The sequence below is a fragment of the Strix uralensis genome, chromosome 25, assembly GCF_047716275.1.
Source record: "Strix uralensis isolate ZFMK-TIS-50842 chromosome 25, bStrUra1, whole genome shotgun sequence".
NCBI classification, from domain to species: domain Eukaryota; kingdom Metazoa; phylum Chordata; class Aves; order Strigiformes; family Strigidae; genus Strix; species Strix uralensis.
In genome coordinates, this window is record NC_133996.1 from 4,868,024 (window position 1) to 4,890,388 (window position 22,365).

Genomic DNA, 22,365 nt, shown 5'->3' on the forward strand with positions numbered 1-22,365 from the left:
TGGGTGCTCCAAGGAGAGAGGAAAGAAGTTCAGAGCTCAGTAGCTGCTGAACTGCACGCCATTGTCCTTAACAGCTCAGCGCTTCCCTGAGTCAGCTGGTTTGTAACCTCAGAGCTGGATTTGGCCTTGACTCCCATCACACAACTGACCATCGCTCGAGAGCACTCGTTGAATAGAGGGAACAGCAACGCTTGATAAACTTAACGTCTGCGTGCAAACCCAGCCTGTAACTCGGCAGCAACAAGCTGGGTTTGTTGTTGCAGTTTTGGGAGATGCATTAAATGAGTTTAACGAGTTACTGCACCAGCAGTTAAAGGAATTAGCTCTGAACCACATGGCTTGCACTAGCTGCAGGTTTTGTTTCTTTAGTGATTTCGAGTTTTTCTTAGGTGATTTTGAGAGGGAGATTGAAGACAGGCTCTGAGTAGCTTCCTCGCCCACGCTGGCTACCATCTGTAGGATGGATGGAGTCGTTACATCCTATATACACCCTGTGCCAAGGCAGGGTGACAGACCAGCATTTCACAGCACCGCCACAGCCCACGCCACCACCTCTGCTGCTGCGGCTGCTCCAAGGGAGGAAAACGGGCAGCAAAGTTGCTCCACGTCCCCCCAGAGAAACACGGGTCCGGGGTGAGCAGAGCCACAGCTCCCCCAGCTCACAATAAATGCTGCAGCCCCCCAAGCAGGCAGCTGCCTTTTCGTGGCAAAGCTGTGTCTCACCACGGTGTGCCCCTTCCTCCCTCCCTCCTGAGCTCGCAGCCATCGCAGGTGAAGGAAACGGATGCTGAAAGTTTCTTAACTGGCACTTAAAAAAGGTCACATCAAAACTGAAAGATCAATTTGTTCCTCGGCATCACCATCAGTTATGCGTGAAGGCGCAGACTGCCAGTACTCAGTACTCATAATCTGGGACATCTCCTCACACTGGAAGAGGCAATTTAAACAGAAAAATGAACTTTTATTGAATTTTTTTTTTTTTGGTTAGTCTAACACTGTCGGAACAGAGGCATCTCTGCAAAGCCCCTTTGCTCTGCCTGCAGCCCAGCTCCACACTGCAAAGGGAGCGTGGCGGTACACGCAGGTTTAATCTTTTTGTCAGCATCCCCAAATGAATTTCTCCGTGTGCTTCCCAGCCGATTAGCCGGTAGCTGCGGGAGCCCAGTCGCTCCACGCTCGCAGGCAGCAAAGGCAGGAATTGCAGGGAGAGGCCAAGCACACAGGGCTGTGTTGGGCTCTCTGGGCTGTTTTTAAAAAGCAGCTGTACAAATTAAACTCCCCCCAAGGGAGAAGCACTTTGCACAGCGACTCAAAAACTCTGTCAATTAAGATTTTGGTTTTTGATGTTACCAGCACCACATTGATCTGCAGACAAGCCCAAAGCACCAACCTCCCTCTTCTCATCCGCTGTCACACCCTTACCTGGAGGCCAATCCAGCGACACAGGGGCTCAGGCAGGGACAGATTTACTCACAGCCACATCCAGTCCCATGTTTCCTGGAGGCAGCACCATGGACTAGTGTCTAACTGCAGCCAACTTCTCGCCTGGGTGGCCCTGGAAACAGCCTTCAATGGACAGAAACCTCCCGTGGATGCTTCCAATCTTACTGCTATGCATCAAGGGAGATGGAGAATTCAACCAGTTAGAAATACAAAGGCTTCTACACATTGAAGGAACCATGGTAAAAATAAAGTCACCAGCACAGAGACTCCAAAAAAAATGGTAGAACTTTTATTTTCCTCGGTACAGATATTCTTTACAGCATAAGGTTTTCTTAAAAAAACTATATATATACATATATAGTATTGTGCATTTCAATATATGCTCCTAGAGTCTCTAGAAAAGGAGAAAGATCAGAGAAATCCTCACGGCCCATTCCTACAGCCTGAGCTCTTTCCCGGGGAGAGCACCGCTCCTCGGGGTCGGGACGAGGCGCTTGCTACAACCACTCTGCACAGTTCTGGCATCGCTTACGCAGTAGGTTCATGTCTCTACCGTGTGCCTCTGTAGCACGGATAAACTTGGAATAATTCTTTCCATCGCAAGAGACTGATGCTACACGTAAGATCAAGTAAGTCATGGGCACAGTAGTTTCAAGACATAAAATTACTTTAAACACAATTTTGCAGGATAAACAGAGCACACATTTTATTAAGAGACATGATGAGTCAGCTTCACAAGTCCTCGATACCTTATCACAATAACACTTAGGGGGAAAAAAAAAAAAATCAAATCTAAGTTAGAGTCACTCAGCTGTTTCCTAATAAATTCTTACAGCTGACAAAGAGGTTTTTCTTTTTTTTTTTTCCTGCAAGCAGTTTTAAGAGAGTTATAAAGAGCTATCTGGGGAATGAATTAGTGTTTCAAAACCAAGTTACAAATCTATAAAACAGATTAGTATACTTCACATAAGGCCACAAACACTGCAAACTGTCAGTGTGACTATTTAGGATCATTAAACTTAATCTTTTAATTAGCATAAGCTTTATACCTCCATTACTTATTTTCAATTCCAGGAGCAGATGAAGACAGCTCCCCAAGCCTCACGGGAGATGTGGCTGTTGGGGGGGAAGAGGATCGGAATACTGCTGGAAGGGGCACCTCTTGCTAATTGAACATCCAGGTATTGGTCTTGCTTAATCCAATTCCATTTGAGTCTATTGAGTGAGCAACAACCAAATGGTTTTGAGACAGTAAAAAGGCATGCACAGCCAAATCCACTTAGCAGAGCTAAGAACACAGATCTATTGCTACTGGGTTCACCCAACCTGCAACTTTCAACACGCTTTAGCAAAACAAATTGTTACTCCCTGGTGGTTTTGATTTTAAAGCCAACAGTGCAACGGAGCCTCAGTATTTCGAATCCCATCAGAAATGGTGCACGTGAGTAGTCAGTTTTGAAACAAACCTGCAGCATTGTGGGGTTGGGGATTTTTTGGGGTAAATAGCTTCTGAAGAGAAGTTACAGGCACTGCTTACCTTGACAATTCGGACCATTGCTTTCAGTTCAAGTTTTTAAAGTGCAAAACTTCGTAGAGTCTTTGGGTAAAAAAGTGTCAATTCCCATACAAAGCTGGCAAAGAAACAGCCAGAACACAAGAGGGGTGATTGACAACTGTGAGAGTATCACAGACATTCACAACAAAAGCAAGATCTCTGCTACCTCTTTGATTTTAACACTGTTAGCAGCTGCTGCAAATCTCCTCCTCTCCGCCTAGGCAGGTGATGTGTTGTTCAAGAAACAGTGGATTAGTAACAGTTGTGCTTGCAATTGCATTTGCATCTGCAAACCTTTGTCTAGAAAAGTATATACAGAGAGACTTTGGTGTTGCATAGTCTTTTTTCAGAGAGGGACAGGCACTGCTGAAGGTTCTTCCCTGGTATATTGCCACATAATACTGTAGATGCTCTACACACCTTCCAATAATATATGTAAACTGTAACAGCTATGAATAAATATGTTCAAGAGCATCTCGTGGTTTAGATAAAAGCAAGGTACAAAAATCTGCATTAGATTTCTAAAGCTTTGGTCTAAACTGTGCTGTAACATCATCTGACTTGGTGAAGAGCCCTCAGAAGAGTCCCTTGCGTACAGCACCTGGAACAGCATGATTCACTCCATAGGCTTTTAGTGGTTATTCTCTTGTCAGCTCTTAGATGCATTTGACCTCAAAACATGAACAGATCATCTTTCTCGCCTGTGTTGGAATCTATTTTGTTCCAGTCTACAGGTGAGAGCGTTTCTGCACTCTGGATGTCTTGAGCCGTCAGTCCCGTGTCGAGGACGTGAGGGTTTGTTCTCGACTGAGCCAGTCTAAGAGGAGAAAAAACCAGAAAGTAAGAACACAAATCCGTGCAGTTTATAGCCTGGATGCTTGGTGCATCCATAATGCCGAACCCTAGCTGCAGTTCTACATTTCAAAATCCTCCAACAGAAAGAAATAATTCAGTAAGGGGAGAGCTGGCACGTAACATTTGCAGCTCTCTCAAGTTTGTTGCAGTTTTGCTGCTGGTTTATCCTAACGTCTCCCCTACAGGCATCCAGGGAATTTGTAGGCTGGACATCCCGTATATTAATGGTCTGGCAGAACGGTGCCATTTTCCTCACCTGAGCTATTGCTGGCGGGTGCATCGTTAGCTGGGATCTTATCTCAGCGTAAAGGCTCTGTTGACCAAAGGAGCAGCCTCATTGCAATGACTCAATTTTCATGGTGGTGTGTCTGGACACGCAGCGGGTGCTGCAGCTCGCTGCCCGCCGCGCTCCCCGGCCCCAGCACTTAACTCTTTGGGTTAAGACACAGCGGATGACGGTTAACAGCCCACAGGATCAGCTTTAAGAGGCCTTCACCTCAGCACATCCCAGATGTTTCACAAAACCTAACAAGCCCCAGTTTGTTGTTGTGTTATTAAATACTTCTGTGAAAATGTAACACTGCAGCATCAATTCTCCGAGGGCCAAAGGTTAACTCAAATATTTGGTGTTTCATCCAGGGGAGGCATGGTGTCGAATAAGCCTCAGATTAAACTAGCCACGCACACTTTTTCAATAAAGAAGAAAAGTGTCCAGCGATGATGATGTGGCAGGAACGCTTTCAGAAGCATCCGCCTCGGTGGATGAGCAGTCCAAATACTGAGTCACCAGAAGGCCAAGGGTGATGCGACAGCTCGGCATCCAGCAATGCAAAACAAAAAACCACAACCAACCTGCTTAATTAAGTAGGGCAAGGAACAGAGGTGAAGAAGATACATGACATTAAGACATAAATTCAAGCAGCCCCTTTATCAGACACAACCTGGGACAGGGCTACCGTGCAAGCAGAAGCTGTAAATCATTCCCGAGTGCCAAACAAGACACGAAGGTCTGTCTCCTTAGGGCTGAGCATTTTTTCTGTGCTGCTGCAAACCCCGGCAGAGGCGAGCGGCTCTCGGGGAGGTGACGGTGCTGGGCTCAGCCCTGCCACTGCCTGACTCTGTCTCTCAGCACCTCCCAGCCAGAGGAGGAGGAGGAGGCCTGGCAGCTCTCTGCTGCCTGTAGCATCTGCACCCAGGGCAGCTCTTTGCCCAAACTGGGGCCTCCACAGCTGGTGCTGCCCGAACGGTGGCCAGGTGGCTTCATGCCCTGATCTGGAGGACGGGACCCACATAAACTAAAGCATCCCCATCACCCCGCAGGGACCTGACTGCACGAGGACAGGCAGGAAAACTCCCCTGAAAGAAAACGGATTTGTTTAACATTGCTGGACTGCTTGGCATGCATGTGCAGGGAAGCTCTTAATTTGGATTGGGAAGCGAACTAAGCCACGTGAAGCTCCAAACTCTGAACGTGCTCAGGTGCATGAATTCAAAATTGGTGCATCAGAGTCGCCCTGATGCAACCACACTGCAACAAAGACCGGTGGAGCAGGGAAGCTCCCTCAGCAGTTGCTCTTGGTTTGGGGACAGACAGGAACGAAATCCCAGGGTTAGTCCAAACCTCACAGAGGGGCGAGGAAGGGCAGAGTCCTCCGTGCCAGAATCTGGTCCCAGCATCACCACAGCTAACACGGGAGCTGGGAACAGGCAGCCTCAAACCACCCTGGCAAGCAGGAGCGGACACACCAACTGCTTAGGGAATTAAATTCCCTATCACATACAGCTTCTCTCCATCCTTAAAAGGTTGTCAAAATATTTGGCTTATCAGCCAGCCTCAAAGCCTATCTTTCAATTAACAGCTGAGGCACTGATGGGGCAGCTGCCTAGGTCAGATCACAGCAGCTGATTAGATTAGAAGCTTTATTAAAAGCCAGTCACTAGTCAAGTCTCCCGGGCTGGTCCCTGGTGGCATGAACTTGTAAAGGGAGTTATTAGAATTACCTTGAAAATGCCTCGTCGAGACCATCATCCATTTCCTTTGTTAAAGAGATAAAAAGAGAGAGAAGTAGTTGCTAAGAGAACGCACAAAAGTGTATTTAGAGATCTGGCTCCACACTTGAGCATGGCAGACAAAAAAAATATATATATATGTATTGACTTCCGAGTGCCTAAAGCAATGCTCCTCCTGGCAATCTGCCTCCTCGGGCAGCTTTTATCTCACTCTGCACAAGCCCCAGGGTATCAGGCATAACTCCGGGTGGTCCTGGCTTCCTAAGAACAGATTCCAGGGTGGGGGATGCTACACTCCCCTCGCAGCCCAGGGATGGGGCAGGGGCTTGGCCGTTTCCCACCATCTCCAAATCAGGCTAATTCTGCCCTGCATGGCCTGGAATTGGCCCATCAACTGGCCCATGTCCTGCTCTGGGGTTAACCACAGCCCCTGGCTCTTCCAGCTCTCCCGTGGAACTTGCTGTGGGTACCTGCTAAGAGGAGGGACCTGGACAGAGCTCGGCAAGGTGCTCTGGGCATCCCTCGGGGCTTTTCTGGATCAGGAACCAGAAAGCAACTCTGCACCAGCCCAGGGGAGACTTGAGCTGCTTGAAAGCAGCTCTGCGATCCTTTATCTCTGATCTGCTCTTCGGGTTTCCCAGGGAAAGCATCTGAGTTGCCTGGGGGAGGAACGTTTCCCATGCAGGAGGATGGGCTCTGGGCGAGAGCTTTGCTATGGACAGAACTGACTATTCCCAAAATCCTGTGATGCACTTACAGACTTAATGTAATATGGAAAGTATGAAAACTCTGCAAGAAGGGAGGGATTGGAGACCGCTGATAAGCCTCCAGGATTTGATATGACTTAGAGCTGATCTTCAGGTTTAACCTGAAAAGCCGCAGGCTCAGACCCAGCAGACTCAAGAAACAGGCTCCAGGCAAAGGCCTTTATCATTCAATTCTCCAAAAAACGGTGGCAGGGAGGTCCCGGGTCAAGTGGGGCTTCAAAGATCAGCCCCAGCTCAGTCGGTGATGGAGCGCTTGGGCACGGAGGCTCCCTGAGGGATGCACACCCAGGCACACGGACTGGGTTGTTATTTTTCTATTAATGGTCCACGAAACAATTAACCCAGATGACTGAGGGCGTTTTAGAGAAGCCACCCGTGCTCATACAATCCAGATACAGCCGCAAACAAGAACAAGGGGAAAATAAGAGTAATAACGACTATAAATATAACCTGGTTTTAGTGAACAGTAAACAAAAGCCATCAACATAATGATTTTTTCCCCTGAACAGAGCAGTTAGGTGGTCTCTCAATTAAGTGACAAACCACTGAGAAATGCTGCTCAAGAATAAGTAATATTCAATTATCTGACAGCAGCGTTTCTCAGAGTGCCTTGCAATCTCGTTTTTATTTACAGAGCCTAAAAAGGGCAGTAGGTACTTGAACACTGATCGATCATTCTGAGTAGGACACCGAAATCCAGCTTGCTCGGCATCTCTGAAACCCTCCCTGAACGGCTCAGTCACCCCAGAGCTCCCGGGGAGGGGGTTTAGCCAAGAAAAAGGCCCATGAAGGGGTCTGGAACACACGAAATGGAGGTGACATCACATCCCCCCGGCTCGGCAGATGCGGCGGTGGCACTTACCCACACCACGTTGTTATTTACAGAGGAGCTGGGCCCAAACATGCTGTTATCTAAGTGTGGGGAGTTTGCGCTGCTGGTCAGGGGCGATTTGGCAGGATCTTCTAAATCCAGCAAGTTCCCCGTGGCTGCTGCTGTGAACAGAGCAGAGAGGGAATGAGGCAGGGGAGGGGAGAACAGAGATAACACGAGACCAAGCCTTTTTGCAGGAATCACTTCCCCTCAAGAGGGGAATCAAATTCCTTCAGGATGCCCCCAAATTTCAGCACGGAGAAGCTGCATTCATCCCAGTGGGGGATGTGGTTTCAGCCTGAATAATTTGTGATGCTCAGATCAGGGGACTGAGGATCGGCTGGCTCGTCCCTCCAGCAGCCATCAGGGGAGGCTCCTGGGTACCCGCTTATGTTCAGGGTGAGTCAGGATCAGCCCCAGGCAAAGCTGACACGTCCCACCCCAGCACATCCCAAGCCCAGGGCGCAAACAGGCCCTGGGCGACAGCCTCAGCTCAGCCCACGCATCGATTCAGCACTTTACAAAGACACATCATCATTTTATAGGACCAAGGGCAAACCCTGCACTGGGTGAAGAACAGTTTATAGCTTGAGGGCTGCCAGTACTCCGCAGGCTGGGTTGTTTCAGGGAAGCCTCAAATCCTCCCCGTCACCCTGCAGTGAGGGCAGATGCAGAAGTGCCCCAGCTGTAGAGCATCGATGCCGGAGCCCATTCCTACACGCATGGCAGCCCTGGGCCTCACTTATCCCAATGTGCCACCATTTGTGACAGATTCCTCCAGTCCTGGGCCTTCACATGAAGAAACGAGACGTGGCAGGCTGGAAGGATGCCCAGTTTAATGCTATTTTCCTCTGTGCCAAATCCTCTTATCTCCATGGCCAGCATGGCAGAGAGATTAGCCTTTTGTCCCACTTCTCCCTGGTTATGCATCTTGTGTTTCAGAGGCAGGAGAGGACCCACAGCCAGGCACTGAATTATGAGGGGGTTTACTATTTAATTGTTTTATTTTCACGCATGTCTCCTTCCTTAGGGAAGCCGGAGGCAGAGTGGCACCTGGGTGTCCATCTCCTTCAGCCAATGGGATGGCAAGTGTTTCGGGTCTGAGGCAAACCTAAAATCAAACTTAGCATGTGGGGGTCCATGCTAAGCTTATGAAGACATTACGGCCAATTTGCCTGGGGCAGAAGTAAACAGATTTGGGGTGGCAGCAGCTGTGTATGAGGGGCTGTATGAGATATTTAAGGGGGAGATGAAAGGACTTGGCAGGTGGCCACTGCATCCCAAGCACTCTGCCGAGGGCAACATCTCCACTACGACAAGTGTTTGCTCCTTGCTGGTCTTCAAAGCCCGCCCAGGAGCCTGCCCCGTTCAGGGAAAACCCCTCAAACCTCCGGCTGTTCCCCATCCCTGAGCTCGAACCAAAGCTCTGCTGTTGGTGACTTACATGCGTCGGGGTGGGCAGGGGCTTCCGAGCTGGGGCTGCTTGTCCCTTCTCCTTCCAAGATGGACCTTTCCCGCTTTTCCTTCTCTGCAAAAAAAAAGGAGACCCTGTCACTGCCTGCAGAGCACTTCCCTGCAAGCTTTTAGGGAGGAGGGACAGGGGGGACAGCTAGGATGGGCCACCAGGTCTCCTCTGCCCACAGCAGCCCAGGCTCTAGATAAGTTTTATAATCTCATGGAAGGTGAAAGCAAAAATCCTGACAGCAGCAGGGCTCTGAGGTATCACAAGCACCAGGTCCTCCACACCTCGCCTGCAAGAAAGAAGCGCAGCCAAAATTTGGCTGGATTTACAAGGCTGTCGAGAGAAACCTCAAAGATGCCTTAAATCACACCAGAGGTTGGACCAACCTTAACAGCAGCCTGGAAATTTGGAGGGCAAGGGCAAAAGGCACTGGAAAGCTGGAAAAATCCTAAAGTCATCCCTTGAATTTTCACATGAAGAGTGGGAAGAGAGGAAAAAAACTCACCTTCCTTAGCCGCTTGCCAGAACTCAAATGCGATTTTGAAGGCTTGGGCTACAGTGAGGGTGACCGCTTGCGCCTGGAAAGAGAGCAGCGAGGCAGCACATTAATCAACGGGGCCTCATGTAGATTTAAATCACTTGGAGGTTTTGCTTTGCAGATTCACATTAACCTGGATCCAACCAGTCCTCTGCTCTGCATGCTCCCCGCCTGGCTGGGGAGGGGTGATCAAATATTGATGGAAGCAGAGACTTGCTCTGTGTAGGACACGCAGCTCGTTGTAGACACGTCTTTAGGTGTAATGGGAAGATGGAGGAGGCAGGGACGTGGCTGTCACAGGCACCGTGCCGACGGATGGCGAGGGAAGAGCTGCTCCTGGCCGCGGGGCACGTGCAGCTCTTCCTGCACCCCACACCTCAGCGTCATCTAAACAACACAAGTGTCGCACGGCCCCGGCTCGTCCTTGCAGCTCCCCGAGGGACGTGGCTCCCCGCTCCCCAGGGCTGGGCTGGGCCGCACCCACCGCAGAGCATCACCCACCACAACCACCAACACCTCAAAGGGAATCAGTGCCCGGGCCGAGCCCTGGCCCACGCCGCTGTCGGCCACACTGATGCTGGGGAGGGACATGCAGAGCTGCGGTCCTCCGGCACCGCGCGCGACCGCACGCACAGGGACCCTGAGAGCAACGGGGTAAAACGCCACGAATTTGCAGCGCTCTCTGACAGGGAATGATCTTAAGAGGCAGGACAAGAGACCCCAGGGTCCTCCCCTGGCTCCCCCGAGCTAAGCCGGGGTCTCGCTGGCTTCGACCACAGCCAGGGCCACAGCAGGAGCAGGGACACCTTCCCCTTCAGCCCCCCCACTCCTCCCCAAGCTGAAAGCTTGAGCAGCGTTAAAAAAACCCACCACCTTAAATAGCCTGAGTTGCTGGAGATGTATAAATAGTGACATAAATGCCAGTTTCATTAGGAGAAGGCAGAGCTCACGAGCAGTTTAAGTGCAAGGAGATAACGAGTAACACTCTGCAAGGCTGGCGCGCCGCAGGAGCCTTGAGGCGTGAGTTTGTTTTATGAAGTTGCAAACTAAACCAACCCAGATCCGGGTCTGTAACCCGCAGCCCCTGGTAGCTCGGAGCACGGAGACGTGGGGGGAGCGCAAACGGAGCACAGGTGTCCCCCAAAAGCCGGAGGGGGACAGGGAGACCCAGCAAACCTGTGGGTGCCAATTAAGCCTCGCAAAGCAGGAGAGCTCATTTGAATGTCGGAGCTATTTACATCTTTGATGGAAGTGCAAACGCTTTATGGCAAAAACTTAAATATGGTAATTAAGTATGAAACTCCTCACAGCTGTTTACAATTTAAGCTGTCACATCTGAATCAAGTTTAATAGACCCAGCTACCGTTGAGAATTACCCATGAACTAAAAATACGGACTAATTATATGTCCATGACTGGTAGCTGTGCGTACACTCAGGGACCCTGCCCTGGGGCAGGGACAGACCCTTGTCTGGGAGCAGGGCATCACCTTACCCACATGTCATTCACGCATTTTATAGACAAGGAAAAAAAAAATATTTCTAGTTTTTGCCACAAAAGGCCTTGGAGAACTTTATTTGAGGGAGACGCACTGAGCTGATGTACCACTGAGATAATTCTTTTAGCACTGGAGAGATTTAAATTTTAATTTGCAGAGCGAGGCTTATCTTCGCCGTGCAAGGATGGGAGCGCACACCACAGAAAGGAGAGACAACTTGTAGCTTCCATTATTCTCTCCCCGGGAAAAAAAAAAAAAAAAAAAAGGCACTGGGAGAAGGGTGGAATATTAACAGAGCTGCAGTGGCCACGCTCCGGGCACAGGGATGCCCGTAAGGACCCAGGAATCACCACGCCGGGATGCACCAGGTGGGAATGGCTCTCGGGAGCTTCATTTCCCTGTGGATTCGGGAGATCCCATTCTGCATTCGGGCTCTGCGACAGGCACCAGGGGAAGGATTTCTGCGGGCAGAGGGATCTGACCTGCCCTTCCTCTCCCCTAAAGCCCCTTCCTGCTCAGGGAGGGGGCTCAGCCCCAGCTTTGGCTCCAATGGGGAGACCCCCAGGGCTCTCCTTGCCCCACTTGCAGCTGGTGCCCAGTGACCCAGTTCTCCCCCTCGCCAGCTCATCAGGGCTGGTTCCCTGCCCAGCCTGATGCACTGAATCAGCAGGAAAAAAATCTCACGAGCAGGTTCAAAGCAAGAGCCAGAGACCGTTTTCTATAGGCAGGTCTCTGCTCCATGCCCCATCCTCGGGCACGCAGCGGGGTCTCCTGCGCTGCTCCCATGGGGAGAATACAGCCCCGTCTGCAAAGACGCCGCTGAAAATTGGATAAGGAGCTTCAATGGGAAGAAATGGAGGGAAGCCAGGGTGGCGAGCCCAGAACCGCTGGCTAAATGCCTCCCATCAAGGAGGCCACCCCCGGGCACCTCGTTGCCAGCCTCCCCGGAGACCTCCCCGCCTGCCAAAGCCTCTCCGCACACCGGGCTCAGATGGGCTCCGGCAGCCCGGGCAAGTGGATGCTGAGCTGGGAAGAGTCCCAGCAGCTGGGACTGCAGCACAGCAGGGGGGTTTCAGGGGCAAGCACAGGGCCAGGTCCTCTCAGCCCTGCCCCAGACCTTGGGGCAGAAAGGCTTTTACCTGCGCCGAGACGATGGGCTGGATCCAGCCCAGAGTTACGCCCGCACGTGAGCGAACGATGGCCAGGCAGTGCCAGGATGAAGTGCCTGTGGGCCGGCGGTGAGGGCAGCAGGAGGGTGGGTGCTCTCCCGTGGCCGTTTGCTGGGGCAGGGCCCCCCCCCTCTCTAATTAGGGGCAGAGCCGTTATCTCACCAGCGCAGCCCCTCTCTGCTTCCTCCTCCTACAGCCACATCCCCATTTCTTCCTCTGGACTGACCATTTTCCGTTTGGTACAGAGGAAGGCATGGCACTCCAGGTTCTCATTGAGCTGGTTCTGGGCAATGTAGGCAAACACTTTATCGTGGATCTTGTCTGCCGTGCAGTAGGATATCCTGAAAGACAGAACGAAACGTCTTGTCCGGGGCACTGCACACAAGGGAGACCAACCAACCCCTCCTCTGACCTGCCAGCAAGCGCCTACCCCAGGGCTTCCAGCTCTGGGGCCAAGCAGGGAAGGCAGAGGGAGCACAGGAGTGTTACCAGGCTTCAGTGCAACTCCTGCCCAAGGCAGAGGAGTTGATGCCACTGGCTTGAGCATAAGAGAAGCCCAGAGCGACTCCCGCAGCCACGGTGTGAACCAGGTGCATCACACACAGAGGCAGGAGAGAAAATGTTTCACCTTGCAGGACAGGACAGGTTAGAGAAGGTAAAGACTGCAGTGTGTCAGCCTGGGACCATGCCTGACAAACACTCTGCCTTCAGAAGAGAGACTTGCAAGATTTTTCTTGGAGGATAAGCTTGCAAGGAGAGAGAAGGACTTGTTCTCAGCCTACGATTTAATCTTGAGGCTCAAACCAGGGAAAGAAATTGATGCAGGGGGTGGCTAAGAAAAGCTGTTGGAAAGGCTGAAGTTCACGCTCCGAGATCCGCAGTAGCAGATGTTCCGAGACCCCTGAGCACAAGGGACACAGGGAAGGAGGCTCAGCCTCCTCTGGAGCATCCCCAGCATGGCCATGTCTCTCCAAGGCCCTGGGCAGGGCAGGGCTGGCTCCAAAATACCAAACAAAACTCTGGAAAAGCAACAGGCTGACCTGCCTGGGGAGACCAGGCCGTGACAGGGCAGCAGGTCCTGTAGCATCAGCCTCTGCCACCTCCCACGGGTCCGTCCATGCCAGGAGCTGCAGGACTGAGCATCTCGTCTGAAGCCAGCGAGCACAGACCGGAGCAGCCCCGGAGGTTCAGTGCGAGGCAGCAGGCGCTAGCAGCAAGCAAAGCCTCTCCCCTGCGCACGCGACAGATCAAACAGGTGTTAAGGAAAGAGAAAACCCGAGGAAAAAGTGGGACACTTTGGTGAAAGCTTCCCCATGGGCCCACGTCGCCTCTTCAGCTCCCGCTCTCGCTGCCCCAGAGAGTCTGCAGGGAGGGGACTGGAAGGTCCCAGTTCCCAACAAATGCTGGGACTTAAAAAAAGCCACATTCAAAATTTATTTACACTGCATTAGTTTCTCATTGCATGTGAGGATGCCTCTGCTCAATGGCCTGTATTTTGTTTTCCAGAGCTGAGCTGTGCTCTGGATTAGAGAGGCACTTGGAAGTTCACTCCTTCCTCCCAGCTTTCCCAAAACAGTGTGGCCGCTCTTTTAATCATCGTGACAAGGCTGCAGAATGTCATCTGCACGGGCACGTGGCCCTTCCAGCAATCCCCAGTGCTCAGCTCAATATTTGATTGCAATTAATTTCCAGGGAAGGGATAACTTGCACCCGCCTCTGATGCGAGCCAGTTTTACAACTGAGGCCTCTGGCAGCAGCATGTCCAGTGACAGTGGCTGTGTTTTAGCCGCAGCCACCCCGTCCTGCCCCAGCACATGACCTGGGGCAGGAGCTCAGAGCCAGCACCATCCCGGTGAATAGAAAAGCCAAAGAGAAGACAGTAGAGGTGTTAGAGGACAGTCCTGGGACCGCCACCGGTGGAGCACGCTCGCAGAGTGGGGAGACGCTCACAGATCCCAGCTTTGGCCGTGACCTCCGCTCCCACAGCGCCGGGGAGCAGCATCAGTCCCCACATCAGCAGCCTGTTTAGGACGTGCTGACATCAGTCAGCTAAATCGAGGGGACGCTGGTACATGAGCACTGACCGGGAGGAACAGCTTTATCGACGGCTGTTAAAGCATCTGGGGAAAATTTAAGGCAGCATCTTAAACCCCGTGGCTCTGCCTGCTTTGACACCAGCGCAGTGATCCCGATTTTGGCGCGGCCGCTTCGCCCAGCTCTGCTCTTTAGCAGCGGGTTTATCTCCTGGGGAGGGCCGGGGCTCAGCACCGGTGGCTGTACGTGACTGCTTAGCTTGAACCGGAGAAAAGCAAGCGGGTTAGTTGTCTGGTTAGAGAGAGTGCCCGGCCCAGTGCTCCCCATCCCACCTTTAGCAAAGGGGGACAGAGCAGCAGGTGAAGGACACAAGCAGAGTGTGGGGGATGTAGAGGGAGAAGGGATGGAGGAGACGGAAAGGGCCGGGTCCGAGCTGAGCCCTGTTCCACCAGGCCTGCGCCTGCCTCCAGCCTCTTTGGAAGAAATACTCATCAGAGCCAGAGGAGCGGGTATGGGAAAATCCATCCTCGCCCTCCCCACGCCGGTACCGGGTGTCAACAGCCGTCCCAGCCCTGCTCTTTCTCAGAGCTATTTAAACACAGCAGAGGTGCCAGCGAGGGGAGGGCAGCCCTGGCTCTGGCACTCGTGTCCCTCACCCGCTCGGAGACGCTCTGACCATCCTCCGTATTTGACTCGTGCCGCCACCCCGGATGCTTTGTGGTTTCTACTGCCAAAAACAGGCTGTAAAGCCACGCGTGGCCGTGGAGTGCTTGGCTGTGGATCTGCAGTCCGCACGCACAACACCTCCAGGTTCATCACGTCTTTCCTTACCCTGGCTGGACACTTACTGCACCAGATGTAAATTTACCTTAAATTTAGCAACCACCCTCCTGCCCCCACCTTTGCTTTCCATCAAGACGTGATGGCCAGCGAGGCACCAGCCTGGGTGGAGACCGGAGCAGACGAGGAGCCTCGGGACATGCACCCACTGAAGTGCATCCCCCACCCCGTCACCCACCTGTATATGGAGACGTTCTCGATCAACTCGTTCGTTCCACTGTCGTTTAACACGATCCCTCTGGGTGACACTTTCAGAGTCACTTTCTGCAGTTTCTTTCCACTTGCTTTCGCCTTTGGAAGGGAAAGAGGAAAGGGAAAGTTACAGGCTTTTAACACTGATACATCCAAAGTATGCAAGCAGAGCAGATACCACTACCTAATAAGCATATTAATAGCGCTCGTTAGTACTAGAGACTGAATTTACTACCAGATGTGATAAGGCACTCATTAAAACTTTTCCTTCCCTGAAGCAGTGACTTTTGCTGGCACGAAGGAGACAAGGACACACACCCTCTACCCCACACTGTGCAGAGGTACTTCCAGCCCAGCACGTGCAGGAGGATTTCCCCGTGGCCATTCGCACAAAGCCACAGCTGCTCTGGCCGAGCCACGTGAGTGCCAGAGTTTTGTGAGTTTTATCTTCAGGGCCAGCTCTGGAGCAGAGGGTGACCCCAGGATGAATAAGGGAGCTGTGTTGGGAGCAGGATGGTCCTGCAGGACGTGGGCTCCGGAGCAGGTGGCTTCAAGCTGTGCTGCCAAACCCCGCTCGAGTGGCAAAGCATCCCCTGTGCCGAGGTCAGGACGCCAGCTTAAAAAGTAACTAGACTTTTAAGTGCCACCTTCTCTTATTTACTAGTCTCATACTTTTGGCCTTCAGGTTACGTTCAGCTCACTACCCAGCTTCTCTCCAAAAAAAAAAAACACAGCTAGCTAGTCCTCAGCCCTGCTCCCTGGGGACCTCACTTGAGCCATGTCCAGATGGGCTGGCGGTCGGTCCTGCCCCTCCAAGGCTGGCCTTGGCCCCGGGGCTTTTATTTAAAGGCTCCGTTCTCGGTCGATCAGAGCAGACGTGAAGGGCTCTGCCAGCGGCTCCCGTTTCATGCGAGCGCTTCCCTCCCGTCCAGCTCAGCACATGCCAGGAAAGGATCCATCATTACCCAGCACAGTTCGCCACCCCATTGAGTTTTACGAGGGCTAACTGTACAATTGGGTCTTTGCCTCATTCAGTTTTATAAGGGCTTAAAGAAGCGTTAATTTTACTTGGAGCCCGGTGAGCAGGGGCTCCAGGGAGGCTTGGTGCTAGAAGATGGCTGAAAATTGGTCCCTCTTGCATCAGAGGTTACAGCAGGACAGCAGCTGTATTGGCTGGGAATCCGAACAAGCTGTCATGCTTCTTTCTCCTCTTAACCCTCCAAATCCCGGGAAGAAAAACCCAGAACTGCATGCCAGCTCTCAGTCACGTGCTGGCCGCACTCAAAACGCTGTCCCTGCCTTGCAAGAGGAGAGACGGCCCTGGGGAAGGCTGATTTCACCAGGTCAGAGGGTCCTTCCACACCCAGGGTCACCCAAGCTTATCAAGAGGAGCCAGAGCTCAGACACATAACACCAGGTTTCCACTGCCTGCCCCATCTGCGGGGCTGGCCCCAAGGGCTTCCCGGTGCTGCCGTCTGCGTTTCTACCTACACCACCAGACGCCTGCTCGCCCCTGGAAGGGCTGGAGCTGCAATCCTGCCACCCCCCAGCCTGCAGACGGACAGCACTGCCTCCAGACCTGCGGCTTTGGAAACTCTCCCTGGTGACAGACTTGTTTGAACAGCAGGAGACAGGGCTCTGCTCCAGCACGGACACTCACGGTGGCGACGATCCTTTTGACGGCGGCCGCAGAGAGCTCCTCTCCCTTGGGCTGCTCCACCAGCGTCATGCCCATGTACTTGAGGCTGAAGAGCATCCCCTCCAGCAGCGTCTCACGCGTATCGGTCCAGTTCTCCGGGAGCTCTAGAGGGACAACAAAGAGGCTCTTGGATTCCCAAATGCACAAGGATACCCCTGTCAAGCCTCGAGGGAGGGTTTAGGTACGAGCAGGGTGTTGGTTTAGCTACTGCTGGACTCCCATCCCCGAGCAGCTGGGAGCTCGCAGCGCTGCCACGGCTTTCACGAGGTGGTGGGGGAAGGAGATGGGGCAGAGACCCAGCTGTCGGAGGAGGTGACAGCACACTTCAGCCACACAGTGACTGCAAGGTGTTCACGTGGGAGACATCATCGTACCTCTGTACCTCTCCCAGGCAGCAAAACCAAACCGCCAACATTTTTTCCACGAGCCACAGCAGATAGCAGCGATCCTTTAATATCCATCAGCTCCTCAGTTTAATTGTGAGTGCCCCATAACCAAGGGGATCCTGAGCATCAGCCCCAGCCAGGCGCAGGGGAGGGCTCGGCGCTGCCCCACGCACGGCAATAACCTTACCCTGGGCTAAGCATCACCTACCCACAGAGACTAAGGCAGGATTTGCTAAGCCCACGCACAGCTGCATGTGGCTGCGACTTGCTAAATCAGTCACCAACAGCCCTGAGAAGCCCATCGCGCGGGTGAAGCCTCAGCAAGGTCTCTGTTCTCCCCTGGAAATCACCAAGGAGGTCACCAGCCCCCTCCATTATGTGCTGGGGGGGTGGGAAGGAAAGTCTTCAAGACAGAGATGAGTTTGGGACTAAACTGAAAGTCAGGTGGATATTTCTAGGCCTGAAATTGCACCGCAGGAGCTAACTTCCAGACACGGAGCTGGCAACCCAGGATCTGCAGCTCTCGTGTTTAAGCAGAGTCCTGCTTTGAGCAAGAGGCAACAAACCACAGCCCTGGGGAGCAATGGGGCTCCCGGAGAGGAGACTCTGCTCGCTGCAGACAAAACATGTCCCTGAAGGCTTCGCTGCCTTGTACTTGGTCTCCTTCAGCAGGGCCAAACTCCGCAGCTCCCCGCAAACCTGCAGTGCCGGGAGAGGCAGGGCTGCGGGGCTGGGGGGGGGGAACGGACGTGCCCCTGGGGTAACTGCCAGTGACTCAGCTCCCTGCGAAGGCGAGATGAGAGATAAGCCCTAAACCCCAGCACCACTCCCAGCGCCCGTGCACGGGTGCCAAGCGGTGAGCCAGCCCGGCACCGGCTGAGGGCGAAGGGATGGAAGCTGGGTGGGAGCGATCCCACGGGGAAACGAGGGTTTGCAGCAGGGCAGGGGCTCCGCACCTGACACACAGCTCCCAAACCTGAGGAGGGAAGGGAAAAACCAAGGACAGGCTGGATGCTGCGTTTACCTTGCATCCCAGCTAGAAAATGAGGGTGCCAGCGAAAAGCCTGGGTTTCTCAAAAGCCCAGGGTGCTGCCGCTGTCCCACCCTCGGGGGCTGAAGCCAGGTGAGCGCGCCGGGGTGCGGGGATGGACGGGGAGCTGCTGGCCGCATGCTCCCTGTGGTCCCCATGGTACCGTATCCCGTGCGGCGCAGCTGGGGGGGGCCTCAGCGAGGATGGGCACCCTCTGAGCACCCCACGTTGCCTGGGATGATGCCAGCTGCGGCGAGGCCCCGGGCACCCACAGCTCGTGCTGGCGCAGGACGGAAACGGGGGTGGTTTAAGTGCAGCCACCGAAGCGCTTTCAGAAAGGAAGGAGCACCCGAGGCAGACAGACAGACAAGATGCTCCTGCATGCGTCCTGTTTGGCACCGCTCACCGCCACCTCACCCGTCCTCCCCTTAACGCCAACGATTGCGCCCAGGCCCCGGGTGCGTCCGTCTGTCCGTCCCGCGGGGCGACGGCGATGCCCCCCACGCAGCCAAGGGCACGGCAGCGGCGGGGGGGGGGGTGCAAGGTGACTCAGGGCTGCTGCATCTCGAGGGGCCTCTCTGCCAGGCACGTCCTGCGAGGCCACGTTGGGGCAGCACCCCACATCTGTCACCCAGCCCCCCCAAGCCCCGAGGCCGCCCTCCAGCCAGTTGCCCCCTTTGCATCCCGTGGCTGCCGGCCCTTAATCCTAGGGAAAAGGCGTCACGATGCCGGGTCAATCTCATCAGATTAGTAAAATCAAGAAGTTTGATCTCGTTGTGGGTGGTAAGGGGTGCAGGCAGGGCAAGGCACCCTCCCGCTGCGATGCTCGGGGCAGGGTGGGGGTCAGCTGGCCTGGTCCCCCCTTCCCTGGCCACAGCGAGAGGACGCCTGGCAGGGCCCGAGTGGCCACTTGCCCAGGGGCCATCGATTGCGTGATGGAGCCAGTAGTGGGACGAGGCCAGAAACCACCCGCTGGGCTCCAGCCCTTGCCCCAGGCTGGGGGACGGGGACAGCCCCCCATCCACCAACCCACTGGGGGACACGGACAGCCCCCCCGCCCCCCCATCCTCCCCTGCTGGTGCACAGGGGAAGGGGTGCCGGGGGAAGTTGGGGGGGGGGGGCAAAGTGGGGGGTAAAAAGGGACTAAAGAGTGAAAAAAGAAGTTTAAGAGAGAGGAATAAAGCAGAAAGGGGGTTGAGAGGAGTACAGCAGAAAGGGGGTACAGGGGGGCATGCAAAAATTGGATGGGGTAAAGCAGGGTGAAAAGGAGGGAGGAAGGGGAAGCTCAAGGAGTGAGAAAAGTGGGTGCAGGGGGTGAGAAGCGGGATAAAGCCGGGAAGGAAGAAGGGGGGAAGGAAGAAGCGGGGGAGAGGGGGGGTGCAGGACAAGGGGGGTGCAGGGGGGAGCGGGCGGGGGAAGAGGGGGGAAGCGGGGCGGCGGGTCTCACTCTTGTGTCGGCCGCCGGCCCAGGAGGGTTTGTGGACGCTGGGGCTCCGCAGCAGGGCGCGACCCGCCGACTTCAGCGCGTCCATCCCGCCGCCCCCCCCCGGCCCCGGCCCCGGCCCCGGCCCCGCTCCCGGCCCCGGCGCAAACTTTCCTGCGGCGCCAGCGCTGACCGCGTCCGGGGGCGGGGCCCGCATGCAAATCAGGCGCCGTGACGTCATCAGGCCCCGCCCCGCCATGGGGGGGGGTGTCCCCCGGGCTGCGGGGGTGTCCCCCGCTGTTTGTCAGGGCTGGGGGGACCCCCCCGGGGGGAGGGGGGGGGACAGGTTCCCCTAAAGGCCCGCGGGGTCCCCAGAGCGCTGCGGGGACCCCGAGACTCGGCAGAGATCTGGGGGTGCCCCCCCCCTCCCCGAGATGCGGGGATCTGCTGCTCCCCATATCGCTTCCCCGCTGGAGACTTGGGGACCCCCGAGATCCCCAGAGCCACCCTACAAACACCTGGGGGGGGGGGGGGCAGCAAACAGCAGCTCCACGGGGGTCCCACCTTTCCCTGGGGGGTCCCACCACTCCCGGGGTGGGGGGGTCCCCCCCAGATTCATGCCAGGAAACCCTTCCCGGGGCTCCATGACGCCATCCCCCCAAATCGCCCCACTTCAGCATACTCAGGAGACACCAAAAAAGTTGCGTTTGCCCCGAGAAGTGTTCGTTTGCCCCCACCCTGGGATGAGAAAATGTGATACGATATTTTAATATCGTGTTTGATAAAGGTCAGCCCGAGCACCTGCTGCCCCTCCGTGTCACCGCGGCCACCAGCGTGCGTTCAGCTCAGCCTGGACGGAATTGTACGGAAGATTAAGGCCCTCAAAGGCTTTCTGAAATTAAAGGGATAATAATGAGGAGGTTAAACCCCATATTTAGGGTTTGTAGAATAATGCCTTACAAAGCCTATTATTCACAGAAACATTTGTGTAATTGAAAATCCCTTTTTAGTTAAATTTTAACATCCCCTCTCACGTTTGTAGCCGGGAACTGATGCGTAGGAGTCACCAAGCCGAGCTGCCGGGCAGCAGGATGGCAGCGGCCGGTTCCCCTCCACAGGACACGAGCGGGTGGTGGAAGGGTTGAGCAGAGTCTCTCTTCCAAAAAGCCCAGTCTAAAATAGGATGGTGCCGCTGGTACGTCTCCTTTTAGTGCCTGGTTTGAATCTGAGCACCCAGGGCGTGAGCTGGGGACGGTGACTGAAACTTGAAAGAAGAAACTTCCCCTGAGGGCGAACCACACCGGAGGGACTCTCTAAGGGCAGCAGCACGCAAATACCAAAAAAACCTGAAAAATCACTGTGTCAGGAACAAATTTAAGCGTATACATAGATCCGTCTGCGCACAGCAACTCACTTAAGCATCCGAGCTTACTTTAAGCACATGCTCAGACCTAACTGAAGTCCAGGGTTTTAAGCACAAGCTCACATGTTTCACTAAATCGTCGATGAAGCTCAGCTCCAGCAGTCTGCATTTCACTGGAGGGCTTCCCGCTTGCCAATATCCGATGAGTTAAGGCAGACACCTTTGCAATTAATTCATTGATAAACTAGCCTGAGAAAGCCACCCGGCAGGTATCGGACACATCTGTGATTTATCTTCCTATTTCTGTATTTTGCACCACCACTGGCTAAATACATCACACCATGCTCTGGTTCGCTCGGGCAGCAGCTTCTGCACTTACGTGCTGCTCTGCTGCTTCCTTCCCATCGTTTCCTCCGCGGCAATTTCACAGGGCAGTTACTGGCCACGATCCCAACGGGGAAAGATCCGCAGCGTTCCTGCTGCTGCGATCCTCCCCTGCTACAGCCGCTCCTGCTCTGACCTTTGTAGCTCCTTTCAAGGTGTATCCCTGTCTCTCCGGTTGTTATCTAAGGGTGTGAGACCCAGCTGCGGCGCTGCCTTCCCCGGCTGAGTTTTCCCACTGAATCCCAGCTCTGGTGTCAGTGTTTGCCCCTTGCTTTGTTGACCGCGCCGTCTCGGGTGGGTGTTACATCGTGAGAGCAGCAGAATGTATTTCTTCAAGTGTCACCACTCCAGTTGGAGAGTGAAGGACAGCAGCCTGGGAGAGAGGAGTCATCAAATCAAGGTCTCAAACGTGGCTGTGCCATCCAAGCCAGCCTCCCTGAAAGTCATCATTTAGGTTTAAAATATCCCTGTAACGGTAAAAAAACTCACTAGTGTCATCTGCCCCCAGAAAAGAAGAGCATCAGGCAGCTCAAAATCGCAGCTCCACACCCATCTACCCGCTGCCACGTTGGGCAGCCCAGACTTTCCTCCCTGCAAGAGAAGCCCACGGGCAGACACGTCCTGTGGGCCAGGCAAGCAAAGTCAAATCTATTTATTTAAGTCTGAGTGCCAAGCATGGCAGAGCAGTGATTTTTTGGAAACCTTCTTGCTTTCTCGCTAGCTGTGAGCACCACGGGCCTGACCTCCCCGGCCCCACCATGCTCGGCTGATCACCGCCCATCCATCTCCCCGTTAATTGTCGTCTCTCCTGACCAGCCACCAGCTCTTTCCGCACGTACTCTCTCAA

The 22,365-nt window shown here is 54.1% G+C and overlaps 1 protein-coding gene across 4 annotated transcripts; it reads right to left on the reverse strand.

Annotated features, from left to right (window-relative positions):
- Positions 1–1,710: 1,710 nt before the first annotated feature.
- LDLRAP1 (low density lipoprotein receptor adaptor protein 1) lies at positions 1,711–19,982 on the reverse strand. Of its 4 annotated transcripts, XR_012632201.1 has the most exons (10): positions 19,796–19,982; positions 16,894–17,036; positions 15,220–15,332; positions 12,394–12,508; positions 9,469–9,541; positions 8,946–9,029; positions 7,493–7,623; positions 5,855–5,889; positions 4,110–4,705; positions 3,703–3,815 (listed from the first exon to the last, which is right to left on the reverse strand). XR_012632201.1 is itself a non-coding variant. In XM_074894178.1 (9 exons), the coding sequence occupies exons 1-9, from the start codon at positions 19,878–19,880 to the stop codon at positions 3,671–3,673; spliced, it is 921 nt and encodes a 306-aa protein (XP_074750279.1). In that variant the 5' UTR covers positions 19,881–19,981; the 3' UTR covers positions 1,711–3,670. The 4 variants fall into 4 exon arrangements, 3 of the variants coding, with proteins under 3 accessions (XP_074750279.1, XP_074750278.1, XP_074750280.1); XM_074894178.1 differs by lacking the exon at positions 4,110–4,705 and having other exon boundaries at positions 1,711–3,815; positions 7,493–7,620; positions 19,796–19,981; XM_074894177.1 differs by lacking the exon at positions 4,110–4,705 and having other exon boundaries at positions 1,711–3,815; positions 19,796–19,980.
- Between the last annotated feature and the right edge of the window lie 2,383 nt (positions 19,983–22,365).